General features: G+C 42.6%; 2 protein-coding genes across 8 annotated transcripts in view; one reads left to right on the top strand and one right to left on the bottom strand.

Moving 5' to 3' along the window:
* On the top strand, positions 1 to 11,092 carry LOC115164976 (hematopoietic prostaglandin D synthase). 5 transcript variants are annotated; one of them, XM_029717953.1, is made up of 5 exons: positions 1 to 246; positions 2,689 to 2,769; positions 3,820 to 3,929; positions 5,944 to 6,042; positions 10,640 to 11,092. In XM_029717953.1, exons 1-5 carry the CDS (start codon positions 108 to 110, stop codon positions 10,802 to 10,804), a joined length of 594 nt encoding a protein of 197 aa, XP_029573813.1. In that variant the 5' UTR covers positions 1 to 107; the 3' UTR covers positions 10,805 to 11,092. The 5 variants fall into 5 exon arrangements, with proteins under 5 accessions (XP_029573813.1, XP_029573817.1, XP_029573815.1 ...); XM_029717957.1 differs by having other exon boundaries at positions 2,677 to 2,769; positions 10,687 to 11,092; XM_029717955.1 differs by having other exon boundaries at positions 2 to 150; positions 2,677 to 2,769.
* Positions 11,089 to 25,665, bottom strand: part of LOC115164975 (SWI/SNF-related matrix-associated actin-dependent regulator of chromatin subfamily A containing DEAD/H box 1A) — a 27,605-nt gene continuing 13,028 nt past the window's right edge. For all 3 annotated transcript variants that reach the window (XM_029717950.1, XM_029717949.1, XM_029717951.1), the window contains 11 exons: positions 25,390 to 25,465; positions 16,599 to 16,734; positions 16,331 to 16,462; positions 14,278 to 14,373; positions 13,885 to 14,002; positions 13,343 to 13,458; positions 12,984 to 13,172; positions 12,679 to 12,797; positions 12,275 to 12,457; positions 11,799 to 11,908; positions 11,089 to 11,655 (listed from right to left, as the gene is read on the bottom strand). In XM_029717950.1, the coding sequence (XP_029573810.1) occupies positions 11,594 to 11,655; positions 11,799 to 11,908; positions 12,275 to 12,457; positions 12,679 to 12,797; positions 12,984 to 13,172; positions 13,343 to 13,458; positions 13,885 to 14,002; positions 14,278 to 14,373; positions 16,331 to 16,462; positions 16,599 to 16,734; positions 25,390 to 25,465 (1,337 nt within the window). In that variant the 3' untranslated portion in view covers positions 11,089 to 11,593. The remainder of the gene's footprint in view (positions 11,656 to 11,798; positions 11,909 to 12,274; positions 12,458 to 12,678; positions 12,798 to 12,983; positions 13,173 to 13,342; positions 13,459 to 13,884; positions 14,003 to 14,277; positions 14,374 to 16,330; positions 16,463 to 16,598; positions 16,735 to 25,389; positions 25,466 to 25,665) is intronic.

The raw sequence follows: 25,665 nt of genomic DNA, 5'->3' as shown, positions 1-25,665 counted from the left end.
TCATACACATATGGTTCACCAGGTCTCAGTTCAGGGGTGGAACCCTTATCCTCACTCAGAATTGCACTGGATAACCTTTCAAACTGCATTCCAACTCAGCAGGAGCAATGACAATGCAATCCTACAAGCTCACCTATTTCAACATGCGAGGTAGAGCAGAACTGTCTCGGTATATCTTTGCCTATGCTGGAATAGCCTTCGAGGATCGGCGGGTAGAGTGGAAAGACTGGCCATTGATTAAGAAGAGTGGGTAATGTTTTAGTAACCAGACCACTTCAACAACATTGACAGACAATTAGCTACTGAGCAGTTATGCGCTAATAGAGGAGCTATAAGAAACAAATCGATATGCGACTGTATGGACTTGATGAACATGACCCTATTTACCCTGGTATGGCATCCATTTCCAGTGTTATAGCTACCAACTCGGGGGGAAAGTTTGAATCAAGGGTGAAAAAGTCACCAACGTAAGGGAATTTAGTATTTTCACCCAACTTTTAACTTAAATGCAATAACATGGTGAAATATTTGTTGAATTCACGTTAGTTTACAACTCAAGCAAATGTACATCAACACTAAACGTTGAACTGACGTCTGTGACCAGTGAGACTCGGTCTCAATCTCGTTGTCGGATACATTTTTACTCGGTCAGTACGTTTCTATCCAGTTTTCATGAGAGTGAAGTCATATCGTATATATATATAAAAAAATGAAGACAGCAGTGATGGAAACAGGGAAGTTTCGGTACAATTGTATAATTTTCTTACGAATAATTTGTTCATTAGACATGGTGGGATCTTTTTGTGTTAGTAAAATGAAATATGCGAGAAATAGCGTTGGAAACGCCTTTTTGCGCAATTAATGATATTGTAATGAAACAGCATGAACGACAGAGTCGATTTCCGCGCTTATAAACCCAGGGTCGTTTCAATATAATAACCCTCATATCAAAGCAAACCATATGGTGTGTGGTCCTACCACTAGGACTCCGGAAACCATGCAGTTTATTAGGCTACAGATTAAGTTCTTTATGAATTTGACAGGGTGTTGAAAGTGCACGCTATGACCTTGATGCTGCTTTCCAATAAATATCGAGGGCCTTAATTCTGGTGACATGATGGTCGATGTTTTCAGTCCTTTGTGAAGCACCTTTGGCAGCAATTACAGCAATTGTCTTCCCCGTGGCTCAGTTGGTAGAGCATGGTGTGTGCAACGCCAGCATGGTGTGTGCAACGCCAGCATGGTGTGTGCAACGCCAGCATGGTGTGTGCAACGCCAGGGTTGTGGGTTCGATTCCCACGGGGTGCCAGTACAACAAACAAAAAAGGCATGAAATGTATGCATTCACTACTGTAAGTCGCTCTGGATAAGAGCGTCTGCTAAATGACTAAAATGTAAATGTTTGACTGCCGTTTGACAAATACTCTCGCTCTTATCCACAATCTGATCATGTAGACTACCATTCCTGCACTGTATCTGCGAGCTGTTGGCTAGAGCGCATCAACCAGAGTCGGCATATTTGGTATTTAACGCAACCTTTTTTGGGGGGGACAGAACTATCCGTAGTTGAAAATGCGATGGAAACACATTGAACTTTAGATTTGTATTCGGTACAAATCAGTTTGGTGGAAACACACCACTGGAGGGAAAATGGGCATATTTTCTTTATGCTGATTTTAGAATATTCGCATGAAAATCTGTCGTCAATTGGATGGAAACCTAGATACTGAGGACTCCTAATTTCTTCCAGAGACCAGCCCAGTAAAAAAACTAAGAATTATCAGCTCCCATTCAGTTACTTCTTAAAACCGTTAGTCAAAATATCCTCAACCTTTAAATTACGAAAAAAGATTGCAGTCAGAGTGCAGTATAACTGCAGTTTGCGGCAAATACCGAGTCCAAAATAATGTATTTTTACTGCAGTAATTTTGCAGTGTAACTGCAGTTAGAATGCAGTAAAGCTTCAATTCAACTGCAGTTATTCTGCAATTACTGCGTCCAAAATACCAGTCAACTGCCGTTACTGCATTTTCAAAACGGCAATCTTTTTTTGTAAGGGTTTTATGACATATCTTATGGCCTATTAAAACTGGACCTGGACTTACTTTACTCATCGCATCAGGTCGCAGTTGTAAATGAGAACATGTTCTCAACTAGCCTACCTGGTTAAATAAAGGTGAAATAAAAACAATACAAATTACTGCACTTGGGAAATTGTTTGAAAGTTGCACACTCACTATTAGTAAGGGGAGATTGGGGGAAGTTGTAACATGTTTGGTCTATTTTTTAAACTATTATAGACCCGTTTGGGTCAGTGATCATTTGTTAAGTGACTATTTGTCCCCAGCATGCATTTTTTCACCATTCTGAATGTATAAAGAATCCATATGTTCTTTTGAAATATGAACACAGAAATATTAGACATTTTTACCTCTTATGGTGGCGATTTGACAAAATTACAATCGTGGTCTTGAATTGGACTCACATTTTTCTGGTCTTGACTCGGTCTTGGTCCCCTTGCCCCCCTCACGGTCTTGGTTTCGACTCAGAATCGATTTGCTCCGGTCTTGAAATCGGTCTGACTTTAGGTGGTCTCGAACACAACACTGATATTTTCTATCTTCTGGTTAGAAGTGTTGATGATGAACAACAGCGTACTTATTAACACTCTCTCAGCCTTTCCATTAGGAAAGCTCCCAGTGCTAGAGGTGAATGGGGTCCCTCTGATCCAGAGTCTGGCCATTGCACGGTTCCTGGCAAAGGAAGCAGGTAATAATAATAATAATAATACTAATAATATAGACTAATACATTTAAATTGTAAATTGCTTTTCATTACAGTGTTCTCAAAGCTCTACATAGGCAAAAATAATTATAAAAAAAACAAAACAACAAAAACCATTTTGAATAAAAGGCAGGAAATAGCAATAATAGGTTAGGTGCTAAAAGGATTAGGACTATAAGAAAGAGTCTGTAGAAATGTGTTTTATGGCCTGTTTTTAAAAGTTCAGATTGATGCAGTGACTCTCAGATGGCCAGGGAGAGCATTCCATAGACTTGGGGCAAGGGAGCAGAAGGCTCGGTCCTCCATAGTGACGGAGATGTGTCTTATATTATAATCCTGTATTTCAACGGTAGCCAACTACTGTATGCTAGTAATGACTAGTAAAATGTAAATGTAAATGTATTCCCCAACATGCACAGCTCAGATCTTAAAGGCCCCCTACTGCACATTTTTATCTCAATATCAAATAATTTCTGGTTAACGATCGAGTACCTTACTGCGATTGTTTTCAATCAAAATTGTAAAAAAGAAAGAAAAATAGCTTCTTAGCAAGACCAATTTCTCAAGCAATAATTTAGCTTGGACTAGACTGAGTGGGGGGAGGGAAAACTAGCTGTTATTGGCAGAGAGGTTTAGAACTTTCTTATTGGTCTATTAAATCATTTACTACCTGGGGATGTCTCCAGGCAGGCCAAAACTCCACCCCCCCAAAAACAGGGTGACATGTCAGGCAGTCTTTTCAAACAGCTCTTACACTAAAAGGGCATTATCATTAATTTTCACAGTATTATTGCAGCCTCATAGTGTGGAAATATATATACACACACACAACACAGGAAACTGCACTGGATCTCTAACAATATATTTAATAAGCTTGTTATGGTGAAACAGGTCAAGTAGCAAGAAGTAGAGGATATTCCAGAGCATTCTGTTCTCCTCTTGCATTTAATGAAATTAAAAGGCAAGAGAGGAACATAAAATGCTTGGGAACTCGGTAGCCACTGTGCTTTAGTAACAACTGTTTTTTTCCCCCAGGGCTTGTGGGTAACAGCAAACTAGCCGAGGCCCAGGCAGACGCTCTGGTTGATACCCTCAACGACTTCACCCTCTTAATCCCATGGAGAGAGGACAACCCACAGATCAAAGTAGGAAAGGCACAGACACCCAATCCCAAATGGACACTTACAGTGAATTCGGAAAGTATTCAGACCCTGTGACCTTTTCCACATTTTGTTACGTTACAGCTTTATTCTAAAATTGATTAAATCGTTTTTTTCCTTACACACAATACCCCATAATGACAAAGAAAAAACTGGTTTGTATACATTTTTTTCTAATTCATAAAACTAGAAATATCACACTTACATAAGTTCAGACCCTTTACTCAGTACTTTGTTGAAGCACCTTTGGCTGCTATTACAGCCTCGAGTCTTCTTGGGTATGACGCTACAAGCTTGGCACACCTGTATTTGGGGAGTTTCTCCCATTCTTCTCAAGCTCTGTCAGGTTGGATGGGGAGCGTCGCTACACAGCTATTTTCAGGTCTCTCCAGAGATGTTAGATCGGGTTCAAGTCCAGGCTCTGACTGGGACATTCAAGGACATTGAGACTTGTCCCAAAGCCACTCCTGCATTGTCTTGGCTGTGTGCTTAGGGTTGTTGTCCTGTTGGAAGGTGAACCTTCGCCGCAGTCTGAGGTCCTGAGCGCTCTGGAGCAGGTTTTCATCAAGGATCTCTCTGTACTTTGCTCCATTCATCTCTCTCTTGATCCTGACTAGTCTCCCAGTCCCTGCCGCTAAAAAACATCCCCACAGCATGATGCTGCCACCACCATGCTTCACCGTAGGGATGGTGCCAGGTTTCCTCCAGATGTGACTCTTGGCATTCAGGCCAAAGAGTTCAATCTTGGTTTCATCAGACCAGAGAATCTTGTTTCTTTTGGCAAACTCAAAGCGGGCTGTCATGTGCCTTTTACTGAGGAGTGGCTTCCATCTGGCCACTACCATAAAGGCCTGATTTGGTGGAGTGCTGCAGAGATGGTTGTCCTTCTGGAAGGTTCTTCCATCTTCACAGAGGAACTCTGGAGCTCTGTTAGAATTACCATGGGGTTCTTGGTCTTCTCCCTGACCGGGCGTCCAGCTCGAGGAAGAGTCTTGGTGGTTCCAAACTCCTTTCATTTAAGAATGATGGAGGCCATTGTGTTCTTTGGGACCTTCAATGCTGCAGAAATGTCTTGGTACCCTTCCCCAGATCTGTGTCTCAATACAATCCTGTCTTGGAGCTCTACAGACAATTCCTTCAACCTCATAGTTTGGTTTTTGCTCTGACATGCACCACTGTCAACTGTGGGAGCTTATATAGACATGAGTGCCTTTCCAAATCATGTCCAATCAATTGAATTTACCACAGGTGGACTCCAATCAAGTTGTAGAAACATCAAGGATGGTCAATGTTAACAGGATGCACCTGAGCTCAATTTCAAGTCTCATAGCAAAGGGTCTTAATACTTACGTAAATAAGGTATTTCATTTATATATAAATGTGCAAAGATTTATACAAGTTTTTTGCTTTGTCAATATGGGGTATTGTGTGTAGATTGAGGAAAATGTTCTATTTAATCCATTTAAAAATAAATCTAACTTAACAAAATGTGGAAAAAGTCAAGGGGTTTGAATACCTTCCAAGTGCACTGTATGCCCTATGCAGTTATGAAGATCTGATATGCGAAAACCTCCATCTAGTGCTAGCCTATCAGAGGGCAAGGTAGAGCTACTAGCTAATTCTCCCAGATCTCAACAAGTGCATAGGGTCTAGTGGTCCATTTTGGATTGGACCAGAGGTGTGTTCATGAAGTGTTTGACAATGCATTTACATTTAAGTCATTTAGCAGACGCTCTTATCCAGAGCGACTTACAAATTGACAATTATTCATAACAATCTGTGTCTAGGACACTGTACACTTACGACCAATCCTCGAATAAATAGCATTCTCAATGGAGAATCTCCATTTGTTTTTTTCCAGGACAGACGTTTTTTTGGTCAGGGAAACCCATCCCAAGAAATCAAGTCATTAATAGTGACTTTAGTTTAAACCACAGTGGGGCTCAGCCTCTGCATGATTCACAGTGCTCATCTGAGTGAGATCCATTTTGTTCTGCAGACACAGAAGATTGACATGCTTTTCCAAAGCCACGCCCCCAAGTTACTGGACCATCTCCAGTGTCATTTGGGAGACAGGGAGTGGTTAGTGGGTGATTCGGTAAGTTGAAAGGAGGGGGGCTCTCCACTGTAATTCAGTCCCATAATTTTGGCCAATGACATCGGTTTGTTAACATGACTCACGAGACATCTAAATAGTGTGAGGAGCTCTAGGATGACTGGGTCATTGTAACGGCATCAATGGAACATAGTTATTCCCATGTGTTGGATGTTTGGTACCATTCCAACCATTACAATGAACCGGTCCTCCTAATGTTTGGACACACCAACTCATTCAAGGGTTTTTCTTTATTTTACTATTGTCTACATTGTAGAATAATAGTGATGACATCAAAACTATGATATAACACTTCATGTAGTAACCAAAAAAAGCGTTAAATCTAAATATATTTGAGATTCTTCAAAGTTGTCACCCTTTGCCTTGATGACAGCTTTGCACACTCTTGGCAAGAACAGCTAAAATAAGCAAAGAGAAACAACAGACCATCATTACTTCAAGACATGAAGGTCAGTCAATCCAAAAAATTTCAAGAACTTTGAAATGTAAAAAGAAAATACAAATAACCTGGAATGAGTAAGTGTCCAAACTTTTGACTGGTACTTTTTACTCAACAGTGGATGTTGATGTGTCTGTTATGATATAGATAGATCTATATCGAGAGAGAGAGAGAGTTGAAGTCGGAAGTTTACATACACTTAGGTTGGAGTCATTAAAACATGTTTTTCAACCACTCCACAAATTTCTTGTTAACAAAGTATAGTTTTGGCAAGTCGGTTAGGACATCTACTTTGTGCATGACCCAAGTAATTTTACCAACAATTGTTCAGACAGATTATTTCACTTATAATTCACTGTATCACAATTCCAGTGGGTCAGAAGTTTACATACACTAAGTTGACTGTGCCTTTAAACAGCTTTGAAAATGATATCATGGCTTTAGAAGCTTCTGATAGGCTAATTGACATAGTTTGAGTCAATTGGAGGTGTACCTGTGGATGTATTTCAAGGCCTACCTTCAAACTCAGTGTCTCTTTGCTTGACATCATGGGAAAATCAAAAGAAATCAGCCAAGACCTCAAAAACAATTGTAGATCTCCACAAGTCTGGTTCATCCTTGGGAGCAATTTCCAATCGCCTGAAGGTACCACGTTCATCTGTACAAACAACAGTACGCAAGTATAAACACCATGGGACCACGCAGCCGTCACAACGCTCAGGAAGGAGTTCTGTCTCCTAGAGATAAACGTACTTTGGTGCGAAAAGTACAAATCAATCCCAGAACAACAGCAAAGGACCTTGAGAAGATGCTGGAGGAAACAGGTACAAAAGTATCTATATCCACAGTAAAACGAGTCCTATATCGACATAACCTGAAAGGCCACTCAGCAAGGAAGAAGCCACTGCTCCAAAACCGCCATAAAAAAGTCAGACTACGGTTTGCAACTGCACATGGGGACAAAGATCGTACTTTTTGGAGAATGTCCTCTGCTCTGATGAAACAAAAATATGACCTTTTTTAAATTTTCTTTTTACCCCCTTTTTTCTCCCCAACTTAGTGGTATGTAATTGGTAGTAGTTAGTCTTGTCTCATTGCTGCAACTCCCGTACGGACTCGGGAGAGGCGAAGGTCAAGAGCCATGCGTCCTACGAAACACAACCCAACCCAAGTGCACCAGTCTCTCCTGCAGAAAAGTACCCCCACAACATGATGCTGCCACCCCCGTGCTTCACGGTTGGGATGATGCAATGCACAATGCACATCCAACCCGAAAGTCAGCCGCACCAATGTGTCAGAGGAAACACCGTACACCTGGCGACCTGGTCAGCGTGCACTGCGCCCGGCCCGCCACAGGAGTCGCTAGTGCGCGATGAGACAAGGATATCCCTGCCGGCCAAAACCTCCCTAACCCGGACGACGCTGGGCCAATTGTACGCCGCCCCTTGGGCCTCCTGGTCGCGGCCGGCTGCAACAGAGCCTGGGCTCGAACCCAGAATCTCTGGTGGCACAGCCTTCGACCACTGCGCCACCCGGGAGGCGCTAAAAATAGAACTGTTTGGCCATAATGTATGTATGTGTAAAGATGTATACGCAGGGACCAGCTGTAAAAGAAACCTTGGTCTCAGTCTGTGTTCCTTGTTGAAATAAAGGTAGAATACTACTACTAATAATAATAATAATAATAATAATAATGACCATCGTTATGTTTGGAGGAAAAGGGGGGAGGCTTGCAAGCCGAAGAACATCATCCCAACCGTGAAGCACGGGGGTGGCAGCATCATGTTGTGGGGGTACTTTGCTGCAGGAGGGACTGGTGCACTTCACAAAATAGATGGCATCATGAGGCAGGAAATTATGTGGATATATTGAAGCAACATCTCAAGACATCAGTCAGGAAGTTAAAGCTTGGTCAAAAATGTGTCTTCCAAATGGACAATGACCCCAGGCATACTTCCAAAGTTGTGGAAAATGGCTTAAGGACAACAAAGTCAATGTATTGGAGTGGCCATCACAAAGCCCTGACCTCAGTCCCGTAGAAAATTTGTGGGCAGAACTGAAAAAGTGTGTGCGAGCAAGGAGGCCTACAAACCTGACTCAGTTACACCAGCGCTGTCAGGAGGAATGGGCCAAAATTCACCCCACTTATTGTGGGAAGCTTGTGGAAGGCTACCCGAAACGTTTGACCCAAGTTAAATAATTTAAAGGCAATGCTACCAAACTTCTGACCCACTGGGAATGTGATGAAAGAAATAAATCACTCCTATTATTCTGACATTTCACATTCTTAAAATAAAGTGGTGATCCTAACTGACCTAAGCCAGGGAATTTTTACTAGGATTAAATGTCAGGAATTGGGAAAAAAACTGAGTTTAAATGTATTTGGCTAAGGTGTATGTAAACTTGACTTCAACTGTGTGTGTGTGTGTATATATATATATATATTAGTGTGTGTGTGTATATGTATATACATACACACACACTATATATATATATATATATAGTGTGTGTGTGTATATGTATATACATACACACACACGAGATCTCGTAACAGACACATCAACTGTTCAGAGGATACTGCGTGAATCAGGACTTCATGGTCGAATTGCTGCAAAGAAACCACTACCTTTCTTTGGCCAAGAAACACGAGCAATGGACATTAGACCGGTGTTAATGGGTCCTTTGGACTGATGAGTCCAAATTAGATTTTTGGTTCCAACCGAAAAGAAGAGTATGTGAACAGATGATATCCGCATGTGTGGCTCCCACCGTGAAGCATGGAGGAGGAGGTGTGATGGTGTGGGGATGCTTTGCTGGTGACACTCAGTGATTTATTTAGAATTCAAGGCACACTTAACCAGCATTTCTACCACAGCATTCTGCAGCGATACGCCATCCTATCTGGTTTGCGCTTAGTGGGACTGTCATTTGTTTTTCAACAGGACAATGACCCAACGCACCTCCAGGCGGTGTCAGGGCTATTTGACCAAGAAGGAGAGTGATGGAGTGCTGCATCAAATGACCTGGCCTCAACCCAATTGAGATGGTTTGGGATGAGTTGGAAAGCAAAGTTAAGGAAAAGCAGCCAACAAGTGCTCAGCATTTGTGGGACCTCCTTCAAGGCTGTTGGAAAAGCATTCCAGGTGACGCTGGTTGAGAATGCCAAGTGTGCAAAGCTGTCAAGGCAAAAGTGTGGCTACTTTGAAGAACCTAAAATATATTTTGATTTGTTTAACACTTTTTTGGAGAACAAGGAGAAACACAGACAGACTGACAGAAAGCGTGACAGACAGTGACAGCAGAGACCGACTGCACAACAGGGAGGTAACAGAGTCTCAGTTACAGTGGTGAGTTTTATTTGTCTTAAACATCAGCTGGTTAAAAAGAGAGGACTATGCCTTTGCTGGTAAAGTAAAAGTTGAGAAATTATGTAGTATAGTGTACTGGAAGGTGTGGGGGTGCGCGACTTACTGTATAGTAGAGGAATGAACATTCTCTGGCAATAGTTCTGGTGGACATTCCTGCAGTCAGCATGCCAATTGCATGCTCCTGCAAAACTTGATCTGTGGCATTGTGTTGTGACAAAAATGCACATTTTAGTGGCCTTTTAATGCCCCCAGCACAAGGTGCACCTGTGAATTGATGCTGTTTAATCAGCTTCTTGATATGCCACACCTGTCAGGTGGATGGATTATCTTGGCAAAGGAGATATACTAACAGGGATGTCAACAAATGTGCACAAAATCTGAGAATAATAAGCGTTTTGTGCGTATGGAACATTTTTAGGATGTATTTCAGCTCATGAAACATGGGACCAACACTTTACATTTATTAGTGTGGAGTTACGGGATTACCTCGCATACCTTCAAAAGTGTACAGCAATAATTTGAAAATCAGTTTCCATAACAGATAAAAATGTAGATCTTTAGAAAATGTCTCATCTGCCGTCACAATTGTTTTCTTCATTGCGACATTGCTTTTGTAGAATAAACCCGGGTCAATGGAAACCTGCCAATTGTACTGTTTGAGTTGACAGGATAGCATACACAGATCTGGGACCAAGCCATGTCAGTTTCCCCAACTGCCCTGCTCAATGTGGCCACCATAGTCTGACATACCTTACCATACTGTTTGGTGCAGGAGACCTGGGCTGATCTGTACTGCCACGTGTGCTTCACTACCTTCAGTGTGCTGAGACCGGGCTTTGCTGATCACCATCCTGCCCTGTGTGGCCTGATTGACCGGGTGGAGGCCATCCCAAACGTCGCTAAGTGGATCCAGAGCAGACCTACAACAGAGTTCTAAAACCTGGGCCCAGTTCAGTAGGAACAAAACAGGATAAATGATCTGAAGCTTAGAATTGGTCCAATAACAATTCTCATTTAAATGTTTGTTTCAAATGCGTTTGCATTTCCGTGCTTACTGAACACAAACCACAACTTACCCTGCAATGAGGAATGTGTATGCAGGAAGTACTGATGTGAGGCACAAGGGAGTTGATTATTCCCTTCTTACTGTTGAAGTATAGCCAGACATGACAAAATGAAGATTGCAAATGTACTTTTAAAATAAACCATTGAAACAAAAAAGAAATATTAAAATCTTTATTTAATGTTTCGACAAACCCAGTTGATGTCGCAACAGGGACATACAAAAAAAATTACAAACGGCCAAGTTACAGCTTTGACATGGGTTTTACAGCACAACCATAGCAAAATATTTTGCAGCAGGAAACGATTTGCAAAAAAAACGAGCATTTCTTAAAATGGACAAGTTCAGGTTAGTCCTTCCCCATTTTGGCCCTTTTGCTTTCGTTTGGTTCCTAATGAATACACCCCAGGTTCTGCACAGAGCAGAGTGGCCTATGGCCTCAACGACACTGTCAGCAGAGGCAAACAATCCATTCAAGACATTCATATCATCTCTATTCCAGACTGTTGGAAGTGCACAGCTACGTCTCAGTCATATGTCTCATGGGTAGTGTGAGCAGGGAAACACACAAAGTTCCAGAAGGAGGATTCAAGTATCCGTGGCAAGTTTCAGTCAATCGGTGGTGCCTGGGGTGTGATGCTCCAGACTGGATCCCCCAGATGCTCACAGGCCCAGTGATGCTTTGAGCAGAGAGGCCATGTCCTCGGGTATGGTGCCCTCGTCACCTGGGTACAGACACGAAACAATTAAGTGATGATTCCATTTCTCAACATGTGATAGTGATTTATTACATAAAGAGACCATGGACACTGGGTTGAGTGTGGGAGTGAGAGTCACGCGTGCGTCTGTATGTGTGCTAGGTCCTTACCCTCCTCGGCAGCAGTCATGTCCTGCTCCAGTTTGAGTTTCTTCTGACCCAGCTGCAGCATGCAGCCCTCTATGGTGTCCTCCTGGATCAGCTTGATCACCTGGACTGTCCTGTAGGAGGACATGGACAGACACTGACCACCAGTCATTCATCACAAGAGTCCATTCCCTTAGCAGTAGTATTGTCTCATAACTTGCCAGGTTTTTTTGTGTGAACACATGGCAACTCTTATCGTCACTACTTCTAGAGACTTGTCTCTAAGCAAGCCATCTCTCACTACTGACCCAAACCCAATAATGCAGCCCAGCCCTCTCCTTCCGTCCGTCCGTCCGTCCGTCCTCATTATGTGGTTAGGGTCAGTAGGGGGGGGGACTGTCTCACCTGCCCCCCCCCTCCCTGTGTTGGTGTCTCACCTGGTCGGCCCCCATTTCTGTCCGTCTCACCTGACCCAGGCCCCTGGCTCTCGTGTCTCTCACCTGGTCTGCCCTAGTCTGTGGCAACGGTCCTCAGCCTGTTTGTCGTTGTAAGGGTTGTAGTCGATGTCGTGCATAATGACCACGTTGGCCGAGGTCAGGTTGATACCCAGGCCTCCGGCTCGCGTCGACAGCAGGAACACAAAGATTTCCGGGTCCGTGTTGTAGTCGTCAATCAGCACGATCCTGCACCAAACACAGGTGGGTCCGGGGAGAACAATGGCTTTCTGCTTTTCCTGTACCAGCGCTACATATACTACTACAACACTAACATCAGTCTCTGAATATTGGCCACTGCCAGTTAGGAGCTTTATGTGATGAATTACCATGGCTCCAGTTACACTCTGCCAAAAGACTACATACAATGTTGGACGGAAGCCATCGAGTTGAACCCAACTGAAGCGCACCTGTCTGCTATGGGCGTGGAGCCGTCCAGTCTGATGTAGCGGTGGCCCAGGTGTTTGAGCAGAACCTCTACAATGTCCAGCATCATGGTGAACTGACTGAAGAGCACTACTCGGTCTCCCTGCAGAGACAGCACGTTTAAGTCTTTGAAAAACGCTATAGAAATCTCATGTATTATTGTTATTAGAGCACAGCAAGGCACAGATCAGGACTGTATTCAGTGATGTGAAGAGACCATGACATTTCACCTGGAGCTAAAGCATGGTTCCCCCTCTTCTATCCTCCCTCCCCCTCTTCCTCTCATTACCTTGGTCTTGAGCGTGGCAAGTAGTGTCTGGAGCAGGTGAAACTTCCCAGAGTCCAGTAGAAGGTCTTTGTCCAGCTGGTATTTGTCCAGGGACGAGTACAGCTGGCACAGCCTGTGGAGCTCAAAGTCAGACATCACAGCCATGTCCTCTTGGATCAGCACTGGGTCCGCATCAAAATGGGTCGGCTCCTAGGGGGATGGGGGCATAAAGAACAATTATAGAGAGGAAACAGGAGACGAATATAAACAGAGATTTAACAGGTAAGAGTGGTAACAGGGCTACGTAGGAGAGGGACTTATCTATTATTTACTGAATAAACCTAAACAGACAAACACAAAATGGCCAATGAAGCAACAACCTTGAGCATGAGGCGACTCATGGCCTCCAGGCTCTCTGTGGTGTAGTACTGTCGGTGGAGCAGAGGGTGGTTGGCCATCTTCCTCAGCTGCATCATCACGTTGCACAGCTCTCTCTCTACACACGTGGAAAGAATGAGAGCGAGTGGGTGGGTGAAAGATTTATTGAATTGAACGGAATTAAATGTATAAATTAATGTAACTGATCTATTCAATTGCTTTACTGTACTATAATTGCATTGCTTTGGCAACAACGGTACCCGTGTGTGTGAGTGAGTGAGAGAAACAGTTTAGTTAAATGGAAGACACAGGATGTAAGACACCAACCACACAAAGCGTTGTTATCTCATCTGCTATCACATTGTGCTAGTTACGAGGCACCAATTTGTCACGGCACTGCTGTAACATGCAGAGTAGGGTGAAACTGCCACTAGATCCTGACTTTGGGTCAATTTGACATTTTCCCCACAAATGGTTGGAGTTAGGAATAGGGAGGGGAAACTGATCCTAGATCTGTACTTGTTCCCTACAGTTCAGTACGTACTCTCTCCGATGGCAGACTTCTTGAACTTGTCCACCATGGTCTGGTAAAGCTGCTTCTGCTTCTCACTCATTGGGCAGAATAACAACTTCTCCTCCTTCGCTGGCAGCAGCTTAAGAACCTGAGACACGCACACAGACATTTAAATTTAAACTAGGCAAGTCAGTTAAGAACAAATTCTTATTTACAATGACGGCCTACCGGTTAACTGCCTTGTTCAGGGGCAGAACAACAGATTTTGACATTGTCAGCTCGGGGATTCGATCCAGCAACCTTTTGGTTACTGGCCCAACGCTCTAACCACTAGGCTACCTGCGACCCCATACAGATATCTTTAAAATGTAACATTGTGAACCATCCAACATTTCTAAGTTTAACCAGTCACTGAGTCCTTACCTCACTCTTGACTCGTCTGAGGATGAAAGGTTTCATGATGAGTTTAGCCTGGGCGATGCGGTCCCTCTCGAAACTACTCTGCTCCTCATAGGATTTCTACCACAGATCAAAATATAAACACCATCAAAACACATTCTACAGTACGAGTCTGACTAAACATGAAGAGTGGGACCAAGGTCCGTATTCACAAATACCTCATTTAGACAGCATTGTTGGTATGTTACCTGTGAAAGGGGATGATTTCCCCCCACATTCTAAGCCTTTTATATCTCCCCGCATTCTGAGTAGGAATAGGGGTGTGCATCTATTTGAATAAATCCATTGTATACACATTCTGAATTCGTTTAGGCAGGTCTTCAGAACGATAAGACAAAAGGAAAGAGTCATGGACACCCTGGTCTACAGGAAACATGACTGCACCAAATTAAGTCAATAGTTTGTTCAAACTAAATTTACGACACACTTACGTACTGCTGATCAGTCAACACACATATTTTATAGTAAGAATAATGAAATATAATATTTTTCCCATCAACTTGAGTGTCATGGGAACCTGTCATAAAAAAAAGGTGCCTTTTTAAAAATGTATTTAACTTTTAAGCAGTTAAGAACAAATTCTTATTTACAATAACGGCCTACTGGGGAACAGTGGGTTAATTGCCTTGTTCAGCGGGAGAACGACAGAGTTTTACCTTGTCAGCTCGGGGACTCGATCTAGAAACCTTTCGGTTACTGTCTCAACGCTCTAACCACTAGGCTACCTGCCGCTCCACTTTGAAACAGAGCGCATGCCCTCTTCCTGAGAGTTTGTATGTGCGTTGGAAATAGCAAATTGTAAGGTTTCTAAATCATGTAAAAAATGTAAATCTGACCTGGATGACCTCTGTAGGAGCATTTGAAAAAGTAGTTTTTTTCCATCAATGTTTCATCTTTGTTTCCTACCATCACTCTGCTTTGTTAGATACAGTATCATGCACATTGATAGCTTGCTGCAAAACATCCCAGCTAACTGTTTTTTTTAATAGTAGCAGAAGACAGTTAACTAGGAATAATCGTAGTAAAACATGCTCAACATAAATGTCCAAGATACTGTAACCTATAGCTTCTGGCTCCAGCAGAAGAGGACTAGTGCAGCAGCTTGCATAATTGCGCATTATTCCTTGGATAAATATTAGGTGTAATACTGAAGTAAATGTATCATCACCAGCCAATGTGATCACACCATCGCTCTCTCTCTCTTTTCAAAGTCCCCACCAGCTATTTTTGGCTGAAGACCGATAAACTACAAATCGCATGCATATTACCCATAATTTTTAAGCTAAATATAAGGGCCTTTAAATATTTACCTCTCAAAGTCGAGAAGAAAACATTAAAAATGGTTAAAAGGCAAAGCATTACTGTGACAAGCATGAACAGCTCAAGGACCAAAATACCTCAATTTTAATGGAGAGAGTAAATGCATTAAAATGTATTGTGACTGAGGAGTTTGATGTCAGATAAGAATGTTCATGATTTAATGAGGGCCAAAGCCAGTAAGATGAATGGAGACATTTTATACTGAGGCGTTGGTGGGACTTTTAATCATAATACCGCAATCATGATTACCTCAGTTGGCGGAAATAAAAAGTACCTTTGAGATAAAGATAAGGTGGTAAAAAGCTGAAGTTGGCAGGTTTTTGTCCTGGCATGATAATGTCTCCGAGTAGGAGCACTGATCAAGGGTTAGTTGTTACGATTTAAAAGGCAAAACTGATCTTAGATCAGCACTCCTACTCAGACGCTTTGCGAAGACAGGCCCTGGTCTGAGTGTGGTACAAGCTTGGTTTGAAACCCAGTTTTGATCCCCATCCGCTCTATCCAAGCTTCTGCCAGCCTGACTAGTGTTGCAAAATTCCGGTAACTCCCAGTTTGTCTATAAATCGTGGTTGGAGGATACTAGATTTCCTGCTTATTCCCTCCAGATTACGAGAATGTTCAGACTGTCTTCAAATCTTCCAACCCTGGGAATTTGGGGAAAGTGACCGAAATATTTTAACCCTAAACCTGACCTTACCATGGAGAACATCTTGGCTATCTGCGTGGTGCTGCTGGAGAACATGGAGGGCATGATGAAGTTGAGCAGCGACATCAGCTCCAGCAGGTTGTTCTGCAGAGGGGTGCCAGTCAGGAGCAACCGGTGCTCAGCCTGGGGACACACAGAGACAGGTAGTCAGGGAGATGTAAACACAGGGAGATAGGAGCCACCGGTGCTCAGCCTGGGTACAGAGTCAGACAGGAAGTGAGAGCGTCAGACAGAGACAGGAAGTGTGAGGTAAACTAACGTTGATGGCCATGAGGTGACGGTAACGGAGGGACTTCATGTTCTTCAGCATGTGGCCCTCGTCAAACACGGCGTACTTCAGTCTGAGCTTGCGGAAGAGACTGCGGTCGTTGTCGTTGCCGATGGCCAGGTTGTACCTGCAGAGAGGAATGACAGACATCAGCATCTATAGTTGAACGTTCATTCCCTATGTAGGGCCTACATCAAAGTGGAAGGGCTACAGGCATGCAAGCACACACTGTATGACCACTGGGGGGGACAATGAAGTTCTATTTACTGTCAGATACGGTCAGCTTTCGTGTGAAGCTGTCTCCTAATGTCTGTTGGGGGCCTGCGCTGCTGCCAGCAACGGTCTGGGTGTCACGGTGCGTTGCTTTCAGATGGCTAGGAACCTGCACTACCATTACTGTACCTCAACTCCACCTTACAAAGTTAGCATTTCACCACCATCTCATTTAACATCTCAAAGTATTGCCATATTGAACTTCACAGCTGTTGCTTGCCATTCTCTGCCATTTTCCCAACTGTTAACAACGATAGCATGCTGAGCACTTTATATCTGTGGCAAATCATTTGGATGATGGATATCTCCTACTAACAGTACAGCATTGTTGCGTTAGGCATTTCACTTTTGCTCTTGATGATCGGGAGCGGTTATTTTATAATTTACATTTTGTGAAGAAAAAAAACCTAAACTTTCAGTTAGCGATTTTCTCAAAACATTAACGTTTAAATCATTCACACCCCTAGCACGCACACTAAGCAAAGTCAAGATGCCAGGGCCTTTAAGTTCCAGTGAATTCGAATTGACTCATCATGTGTGGAGGCTTAATGTCAGCTAACAAGATTGGAGAAGACGTACCAAGGGTGGACTCGGTGCCTTCATTTTCCATATGGCCGCCTCGTACACTGGAACCATCCCAAATAGCACCGCTTCCCTTTATAGTGCACTACTTTTCACCACAGCTCATAGAGCTCTAGTCAAAATATGTGCACTATGGGACAGCCACAGCACGTAAAGCTCTAATATCTATCATTCATGCATAACAAAGTGCTTTTCTGGTTCACACAGACACCTAGGCCATTAAAACACCCCTGCACAGCTTTAAGGGTGTAGGGCGACGTTGGCCCTAGACCGGGGGGGGGAGAAGAGAGAGCAAAGTACGGCCCGCCGGACACTTCAATCCGTCCCGTGAGACATTTAAATATTAATCATATTTAAGTTACGATTTTTGCCCTAAAATAACTCATTCCATGATATACAAACAACCAATAGATGGCGCTGTAGCCTGGCAGCGCTCTGTATTTGGGCCTACAGTCAGATTCAGAATGCGCTCAGTCATCATAGCTACTTCATTGCTTGGCGACTTTTGACGTGAAAAATTAGTTCTGCGAAAATGAGAAAAGTGGACACTTAATGTCGTGTGTTTAAAGAAGAATGGACAGCAACATACTTTACTAATATTGGACATAAGGCGGTATGTGTATGTCTGATATGCCAAGAAAGTGTTGCCGTTTTTAAGGAACATAATCTCAATCGTAACTTTTCAAGCAAGCATGCTAACAGGGTGTGTGCCTGCTTAAAAAAAAAAAAATGAATCAACCATGGAGCAAACGTCAGACGGATCACCAAATCTAACTGGTAAAAAGATTACAAGACAAAGTAAAAGAAGAAAGCACCAACTCAGAGGAATTGATATTTCTTCACTGTAAAATAGTGTGTTAAAGCTGGAAAGTGGTTGTAAAACTTGTCAACTTTTTACGGGCAAGGGGGCTTACCCATCGTCAGTTCATTCAGCTGCTTAATGACAGAGGCAGAGCAGCAGGACCTGGCTAAGCCTGGGAAAAGTATTATTTCGCCATGTGTGGGAACTGAGAGGGGAGATAGGTATGTTCCTTGATACGGTTGGTAAAGCTGACGACTTCTACGAGTTGAAAGACAGATTGGCTGGGCGACTTTGCTTTCGGTCTGGCCATATTGGGGCATCTGAACCATCTGAATGGTGTTTTTGTGCATGGACTGTATTCTAACGTGAACGCATTCAAGACCAAACTTATGTTGTTCTCCAGACAAATGAGCAGCCGGTCGCTCGACTATTTTCCGACGCCAGCTGCACTGAATGTGCCCACATCGCAGTGCTGCACAGACACACAGTCGTGGCCAAAAGTTGAGAAAGACAAATATTAATTTCCACAAGGTTTGCTGCTTCGGTGTCTTTAGCTATTTTTTGTCAGATGTTACTATGGAATACTGAAGGATAATTACAAGCATTTCATAAGTGTTAAATGCTTTTATTGACAATTACATGAAGTTGATGCAAAGAGTCAATATTTGCAGTGTTGACCCTTCTTTTTCAAGACCTCTGCAATCCGCCCTGGCATGCTGTCAATTAACTTCTGGGCCACATCCTGACTGATGACAGCTCATTCTTGCATAATCAATGCTTGGAGTTTGTCAGAATGTGAGTTTGTTTGTCCACCTGCCTCTTGAGGATTGACCACAAGTTCTCAATGGGATTAAGGTCTGGGGAGTTTCCTGGCCATGTACCCAAAATATCAATGTTTTGTTCCCCGAGCCACTTAGTTATCACTTTTGCCTTATGGCAAGGTGCTCCATCATGCTGGAAAAGCATTGTTCGTCACAACTGTTCCTGGATGGCTGGGAGAAGTTGCTCTCGGAGGATGTGTTGGTACCATTCTTTATTCATGGCTGTGTTCTTAGGCAAAATTGTGAGTGAGCCCACTCCCTTGGCTGAGAAGCAACCCCACACATGAATGGTCTCAGGATGCTTTACTGTTGGCATGACACAGGACTGATGGTAGCGCTCACCTTGTCTTTTCTGGACAAGCTTTTTTTCCGGATGCCCCAAACAATCGGAAAGGGGATTCAGAGAAATTGACTTTACCCCGGTCCTCAGCAGTCCAATCCCTGTACCTTTTGCAGAATATCAGTCTATCCCTGATGTTTTTCCTGGAGAGAAGTGGCTTATTTGCTGCCCTTCTTGACACCAGGACATCCTCCAAAAGTCTTCGCCTCACTGTGCGTGCAGATGCACTCACACCTGCCTGCTGTCATTCCCGAGCAAGCTCTGTACTGGTGGTGCCCCGATCCCGCAGCTGAATCAACTTTAGGAGACAGTCCTGGCGCTTGCTGGACTTTCTTGGGCGCCCTGAAGCCTTCTTCACAACAATTGAACCGCTCTCCTTGAAGTTCTTGATGATCCGATAAATGGTTGATTTAGGTGCAATCTTACTCGCAGCAATATCCTAGCCTGTGAAGCCCTTTTTGTGCAAAGCAATGACGGCACGTGTTTCCTTGCAGGTAACCATGGTTGACAGAGGAAGAACAATGATTCCAAGCACCACCATCCTTTTGAAGCTTCCACTGTTATTCGAACTCAAGCAGCATGACAGAGTGATCTCCAGCCTTGTCCTCGTCAACACTCACACCTGTGTTAACGAGAGAATCACTGACATGATGTCAGCTGGTCCTTTTGTGGCAGGGCTGAAATGCAGTTGATTCAGATAATTTGCATGGAAAAGAGGGACTTTGCAATTAATTGCAATTCATCTGATCACGCTTCATAACATTCTGGAGTATATGCAAATTGCCATCATACAAACTGAGGCAGCAGACTTTGTGAAAATTAATGTGTGTCATTCAAAACGTTTGGCCACGACTGTACAGTAGACATTTGGCAAGATTTAGACTAAGCTGGAGGTTGTATCATGAGAAAGCACTACCAGACACCCAACTGGAGCTTATTGACATCCAGTGTGACAGTGCTTTGAAGGAGAAGTACAACACAACCACAAAATACCAGTTTTATGGCTCACTGAATGAAACCGTTTCCAAACATGAAAAAGCATGTGCAGAGGATGCTGCTTTTATTCAGGTCGTGTGTGTGAACAAACTCAGTAATTTAAAGCATGAGCAGGGCCACTACAACAAATCCCATCCCAGGTCAAATTTAACAAACCACTTGTCAGCTGTTCTGAGGATCTACTTTAGAAATGACACCAGACTTCAACACCCTTTCCAAGAGAGATGACCAGGCCCATTGTTCACATTAAGACTGAAATCACCAAGAGTGGGATAGGCCAGGGTTTTCTTTCCCCGTTTTCAACACAGTCTTTTTAAAATGATTATGGTGATGGTTATTGCAGTGAGAATTATCCAGAAATGCACTTGGATACTGGCCTTGTCCCCATTCATTTGACATTACTACAATGGCTCAGATTGTACTTTATTTGGGCTGAGATGATTTGACAACTGTTCAGTAATCTGCTTTAATATAAAGAGTTATAGACCATCTGCATATCAACATGAAGCCAAATGTTGTTTTGTGTATGCGGTTTTACAACGTTCTTTTTTAGGGTGGAAGGGAAATGAGAAGTCATTCTATAATATGCTGTCATAAAACAGGCCATTCAATATGAACTCAAATTCTTTACATTTTTGCGTCACTCAGATTGTACATCAGGAACAGAGATGATCTTTATCAGATGTCTGCTGTTTCCAGTCATATAAACATGTTTTTTTTTCATATTTCAAAAGTTTGCACTTACTTTTTGTGTCTGAGTCTGATTGTGGGTAGAGATAGTAAAGTGACAGTTGTTCTGCAATCTGCAGCATATGTACACCTACAGTACACTACTAATTGTGTGTTTAACGTGAACAACAGGCTTCATATGTTTTGTCACACATATAGTATGTGTCCCTTTACTTGGTTTCAAAAGCTGAATGTGGCCCTTGAGCCAAAGTTTGCCCACCCCTGCCCTAGACGTTGATCTTGGGTCAGTACACCCCTGCACAGCTGTAAGGGTGTAGAGTAAAGTTGGTCCTAGATGCTGATCTTGGGTCAGTTTGAAAATAAATAATAAAACACATTAAAAATGTTTTGCTCAGAAAACTTGGAAGGCCAAATAAAACCACCCGCAGGCAAAATTCTGCCCGCAGTCCGCCAGTTGGGGAACCCTGCACTAAGGGTTATTGTGGTTCCACTGACAGACTGAAACCTCTCTGACAACATGGCATGCATGTGTCTGTTAGACAACTCTAGTTCCCAAAAGCCATTTAAAGAAAGCATGGGCAGCGCCATTAAGTACTTTGACCATTTTGAAGTAATCAACTGGGTGGGACTTCATATGGGTTAAGGAAGGATCACATAATTCCATCCAGGTCCTCAGGAGGGATAAGCCTATGATTTATACTTGTTCACAAACATTCCATAACGGCAGGTGGTAGTAAATAGCCAACCTTGGCTTTATACCTGTTGAAACAACACACTCCAAATGACAGTGTGCACCCTTTCAGTTTGTTTACCAGCTCATAAAAAGTTGTAGAAGAAAATGAAGACTACTTCAAAATGGAGATGGCCTCATTGGCACTATCCGTACATTCACAGACGCAAAGATGAGTCATCTAAGTCTATGTTGTGTACAGTTGAAGTCAGAAGTTTACATACACTTAGGTTGGAGTCATTAAAACTCGTTTTTCAACCACTCCACCAATTTGTTAACAAACTATAGTTTTGGCAAGTCAGTTGTGTCATGCACAAAGTAGATGTCCTAAGTCGTTTCCAACATTTGTTTACAGACAGATTAATTCACTGTATCACAATTCCAGTGGGTCAGAGGTTTACATACACTAAGTTGAATGTGCCTTGATGTCATGGCTTTAGAAGCTTCTGATAGGCTAATTGACATCATTTGAGTCAATTGGAGGTGTACCTATTAGAGGTCGACCGATTAATCGGAATGGCCGATTAATTAGGGCCATTCCGATAAAAAACCTTTATTTAACTAGGCAAGTCAGTTAAAGAACACATTCTTATTTTCAATGACGGCCTAGGAACGGAGGGTTAACTGCCTTGTTCAGGGGCAGAACGACAGATTTTTACCTTGTTAGCTTGGGGATGCAACCTTACGTTAACTAGCCCAACGCTCTAACCACCTGCTTTAGGGAAAATGTGTCACTTCTCTTGCAAACAGAGTCAGGGTATATGCAGCAGTTTGGGCCGCCTGGCTCGTTGCGAACTGTGAAGACTATTTCTTCCTAACAAAGACAGCCGACTTCGTCAAACGGGGGATGATTTAACAAAAGCGCAATTGTGAAAAAAAGCACAATCGTTGCACGACTGTACCTAACCATAAACATCAATGCCTTTCTTAAAATCAATACACAGAAGTATATATTTTTAAACCTGCATATTTAGCTAAAAGAAATCCAGGTTCGCAGGCAATATTAATCAGGTAAAATTGTGTCAGTGTTCTTGCGTTCATTGCACGCAGAATCAGGGTATACAGAATCTGGCTCGTTGCGAACTAATTTGCGAGAATTTTACGGAACTATGAAATAACATTGTAGGTTGTGCGATGTAACAGGAATATTTAGACTTATGGATGCCACCCGTTAGATAAAATACGGAACGGTTCCGTATGTCACTGAAAGAATAATGTTTTAGATGATAGGTCATTAATATGTTCAAATCCGGAAACTAAAGTTTATTATATTATAGTTAAGTCTATGATTTGATAGAGCAGTCTGACTGAGCGGTGGTAGGCAGCAGCAGGCTCGTAATAGTCAAAGGTATATGGTTTAGAGAGAAATAGTCGACGCGTCATAATTCCTGTAATAACTTGCGGCTGAACTTGAAAGTGGTTCCTTCATTATTTTACCCTTCATGTCTTCCATAGAGAATGTCTTGATCTACTCCAAATAAGGTCTGTGTTTTGTGCTTAAACCGCCTCGGCGTTTTGATACCCGTGTAAATCTCACTAGGTAACGTTTGTCAACATATTTTCATAAATCCACTCTACAAAAAAAATGATCTTCGCTTATATTGATCAGAGTTATATCCTATGGATATCTACACAGTTATAAAATTGGCAAGGTGGTGTAAGCCTAAACCAAACACAGACTAAGTTAATCTAAAAATATCCTATGGAATAAATGAAGGAACCGCTTTTCAGATTTTGCTAGAAGGTGTCATGGGAATTATGACTCACACTTTGGTAGTCAATTCTTACCATGCCCATTATTAAAATAGGATTTCCTGCATATAGAAATTACAGTTTTTGTTTTCAGCATTCATCACAGGTAACTTAAACTCTATTTTTATTATTCAAACAGTTGAGAGTATTTGTCTCCTAAGCAGACTCTTCAGTATCGTTGTCACTTCAGAGCTCTGTGTGTGTGTGTGTGTGTGTGTGTGTGTGTGTGTGTGTGTGTGTGTATGTATATACACACATATACACACACACACATATAAAAATATATAACAATAATCGGCATCGGATTTTTTGGCCCTCCAATAATCTGTATCGGCGTTGAAAAATCATAATCGGTCGACCTCTAGTACCTATGGATGTATTTCAAGGCCTACCTTTAAACTCAGTGCCTCTTTGCTTGACATCATGGGAAAAATTTAAAGAAATCAGCCAAGACATCAGAAAAAAAATTGTAGACCTCAACAAGTCTGGTTCATCCTTGGGAGCAATTTCCAAACGCCTGAAGGTACCACGTTCATTTGTACAAACAATAGTACGCAAGTATAAACACCATGGGACCACGCAGCCATCATACCGCTCAGAAGGAGAAGGGTTCTGTCTCCTAGAGATGAACGTACTTTGGTGCGAAAAGTGCAAATCAATCCCAGAACAACAGCAAAGGACCTTGAGAAGATGCTGGAGGAAACAGGTACAAAAGTATCTATATCCACAGTAAAACGAGTCCTATATCGACATAACCTGAAAGGCCGCTCAGCAAGGAAGAAGCCACTGCTCCAAAACCGCCATAAAAAAGCCAGACTACAGTTTGCAACTGCACATGGGGACAAAGAGCTTACTTTTTGGAGAAATGTCCTCTGGTCTGATGAAAGAAATTAAAACTGTTGGGTCATAATGACCATCGTTATGTTTGGAGGAAAAAGGGGGATGCTTGCAAGCCGAAGAACACCATCCCAACCGTGAAGCACGGGGGTGGCAGCATCATGTTGTGGGGGTACTTTGCTGCAGGAGGGACTGGTGCACTTCACAAAATAGATGACATCATGAGGCAGGAAATTATGTGGATATATTGAAGCAACATCTCAAGACATCAGTCAGGAAGTTAAGCTTGGTCGCAAATGGGTCTTCCAAATGGACAATGACCCCAAGCATACTTCCAATGTTGTGGCAAAATGGCTTAAGGACAACAAAGTCAATGTATTGGAGTGGCCATCACAAAGCCCTGACCTCAATCCTATAGAAAAGTTGTGGGCAGAACTGAAAAAGCATGTATGAGCAATAAGGCCTACAAACCTGACTCAGTTACACCAGCGTTGTCAGGAGGAATGGGCCAAAATTCACCCCACTTATTGTGGGAAGCTTGTGGAAGGCTACACGAAATGTTTGACCCAAGTTAAATAATTTAAAGGCAATGCTACCAAATACTAATTGTGTGTATGTAAACTTCTGACCCACTGGGAATGTGATGAAAGAAATAAAAGCTGAAATAAATCATTCTGACATCTCACATTCTTAAAATAAAGTGGTGATCCTAACTGACCTAAGACCGGGAATTTTTACTAGGATTAAAATGTCAGGAACTGTGAAAAACTGAGTTTAAATGTATTTGGCTAAGGTGTATGGAAACTTCCGACATCAACTGTATGTACGCATGTGTCAAATCAAATTTTATTGGTCACATACATGTGTTTAGCAGATGTTATTGCGGGTGTAGCGAAATGCTTGTGTTTCTAGCTCCAACAGTGCTGTAGTATCTAACAAGCATGTGTTGAACGACTCACGTGGACACGATGACATTGAAGTCCACCTGATTATTAAGGATGTCACGTCGCAGGTACTGCCGGTCCTCCACAGAGCCTGAAAACATATCAGGGTTTACGCCATAGAAATATAATTACCATCCAATATGGCCTCATTGATTACAACGGGGACACCCTTTCTAGTAATAATATTTCAACGGTTTACACATCAGCTTAGACTTAAAGCTAACAACCGATCGCTTTATCCTGGACCTGAACAGGTAAAAAAGGAAGAGATGGGACCGCAACCAAAATAAG

The sequence above is a fragment of the Salmo trutta genome, chromosome 27 (assembly GCF_901001165.1).
Source record: "Salmo trutta chromosome 27, fSalTru1.1, whole genome shotgun sequence".
In the NCBI taxonomy this organism is placed as follows: Eukaryota; Metazoa; Chordata; class Actinopteri; order Salmoniformes; family Salmonidae; genus Salmo; species Salmo trutta.
The sequence above is the reverse complement of the archived record's forward strand: the minus strand, read 5'-3'. Positions and strand labels throughout refer to the sequence as shown.

Coding starts and splice junctions, on each gene's coding strand:
- LOC115164976 (XM_029717952.1), top strand. CDS start 108: ATGACAATGCAATCCTACAAGCTCACCTATTTCAACATGCGAGGTAGA. Junction 2,770..3,819: donor GTTCCTGGCAAAGGAAGCAG/GTAATAATAATA, acceptor TTTTTCCCCCAG/GGCTTGTGGGTAACAGCAAA. Junction 6,043..10,639: donor AGTGGTTAGTGGGTGATTCG/GTAAGTTGAAAG, acceptor TGTTTGGTGCAG/GAGACCTGGGCTGATCTGTA.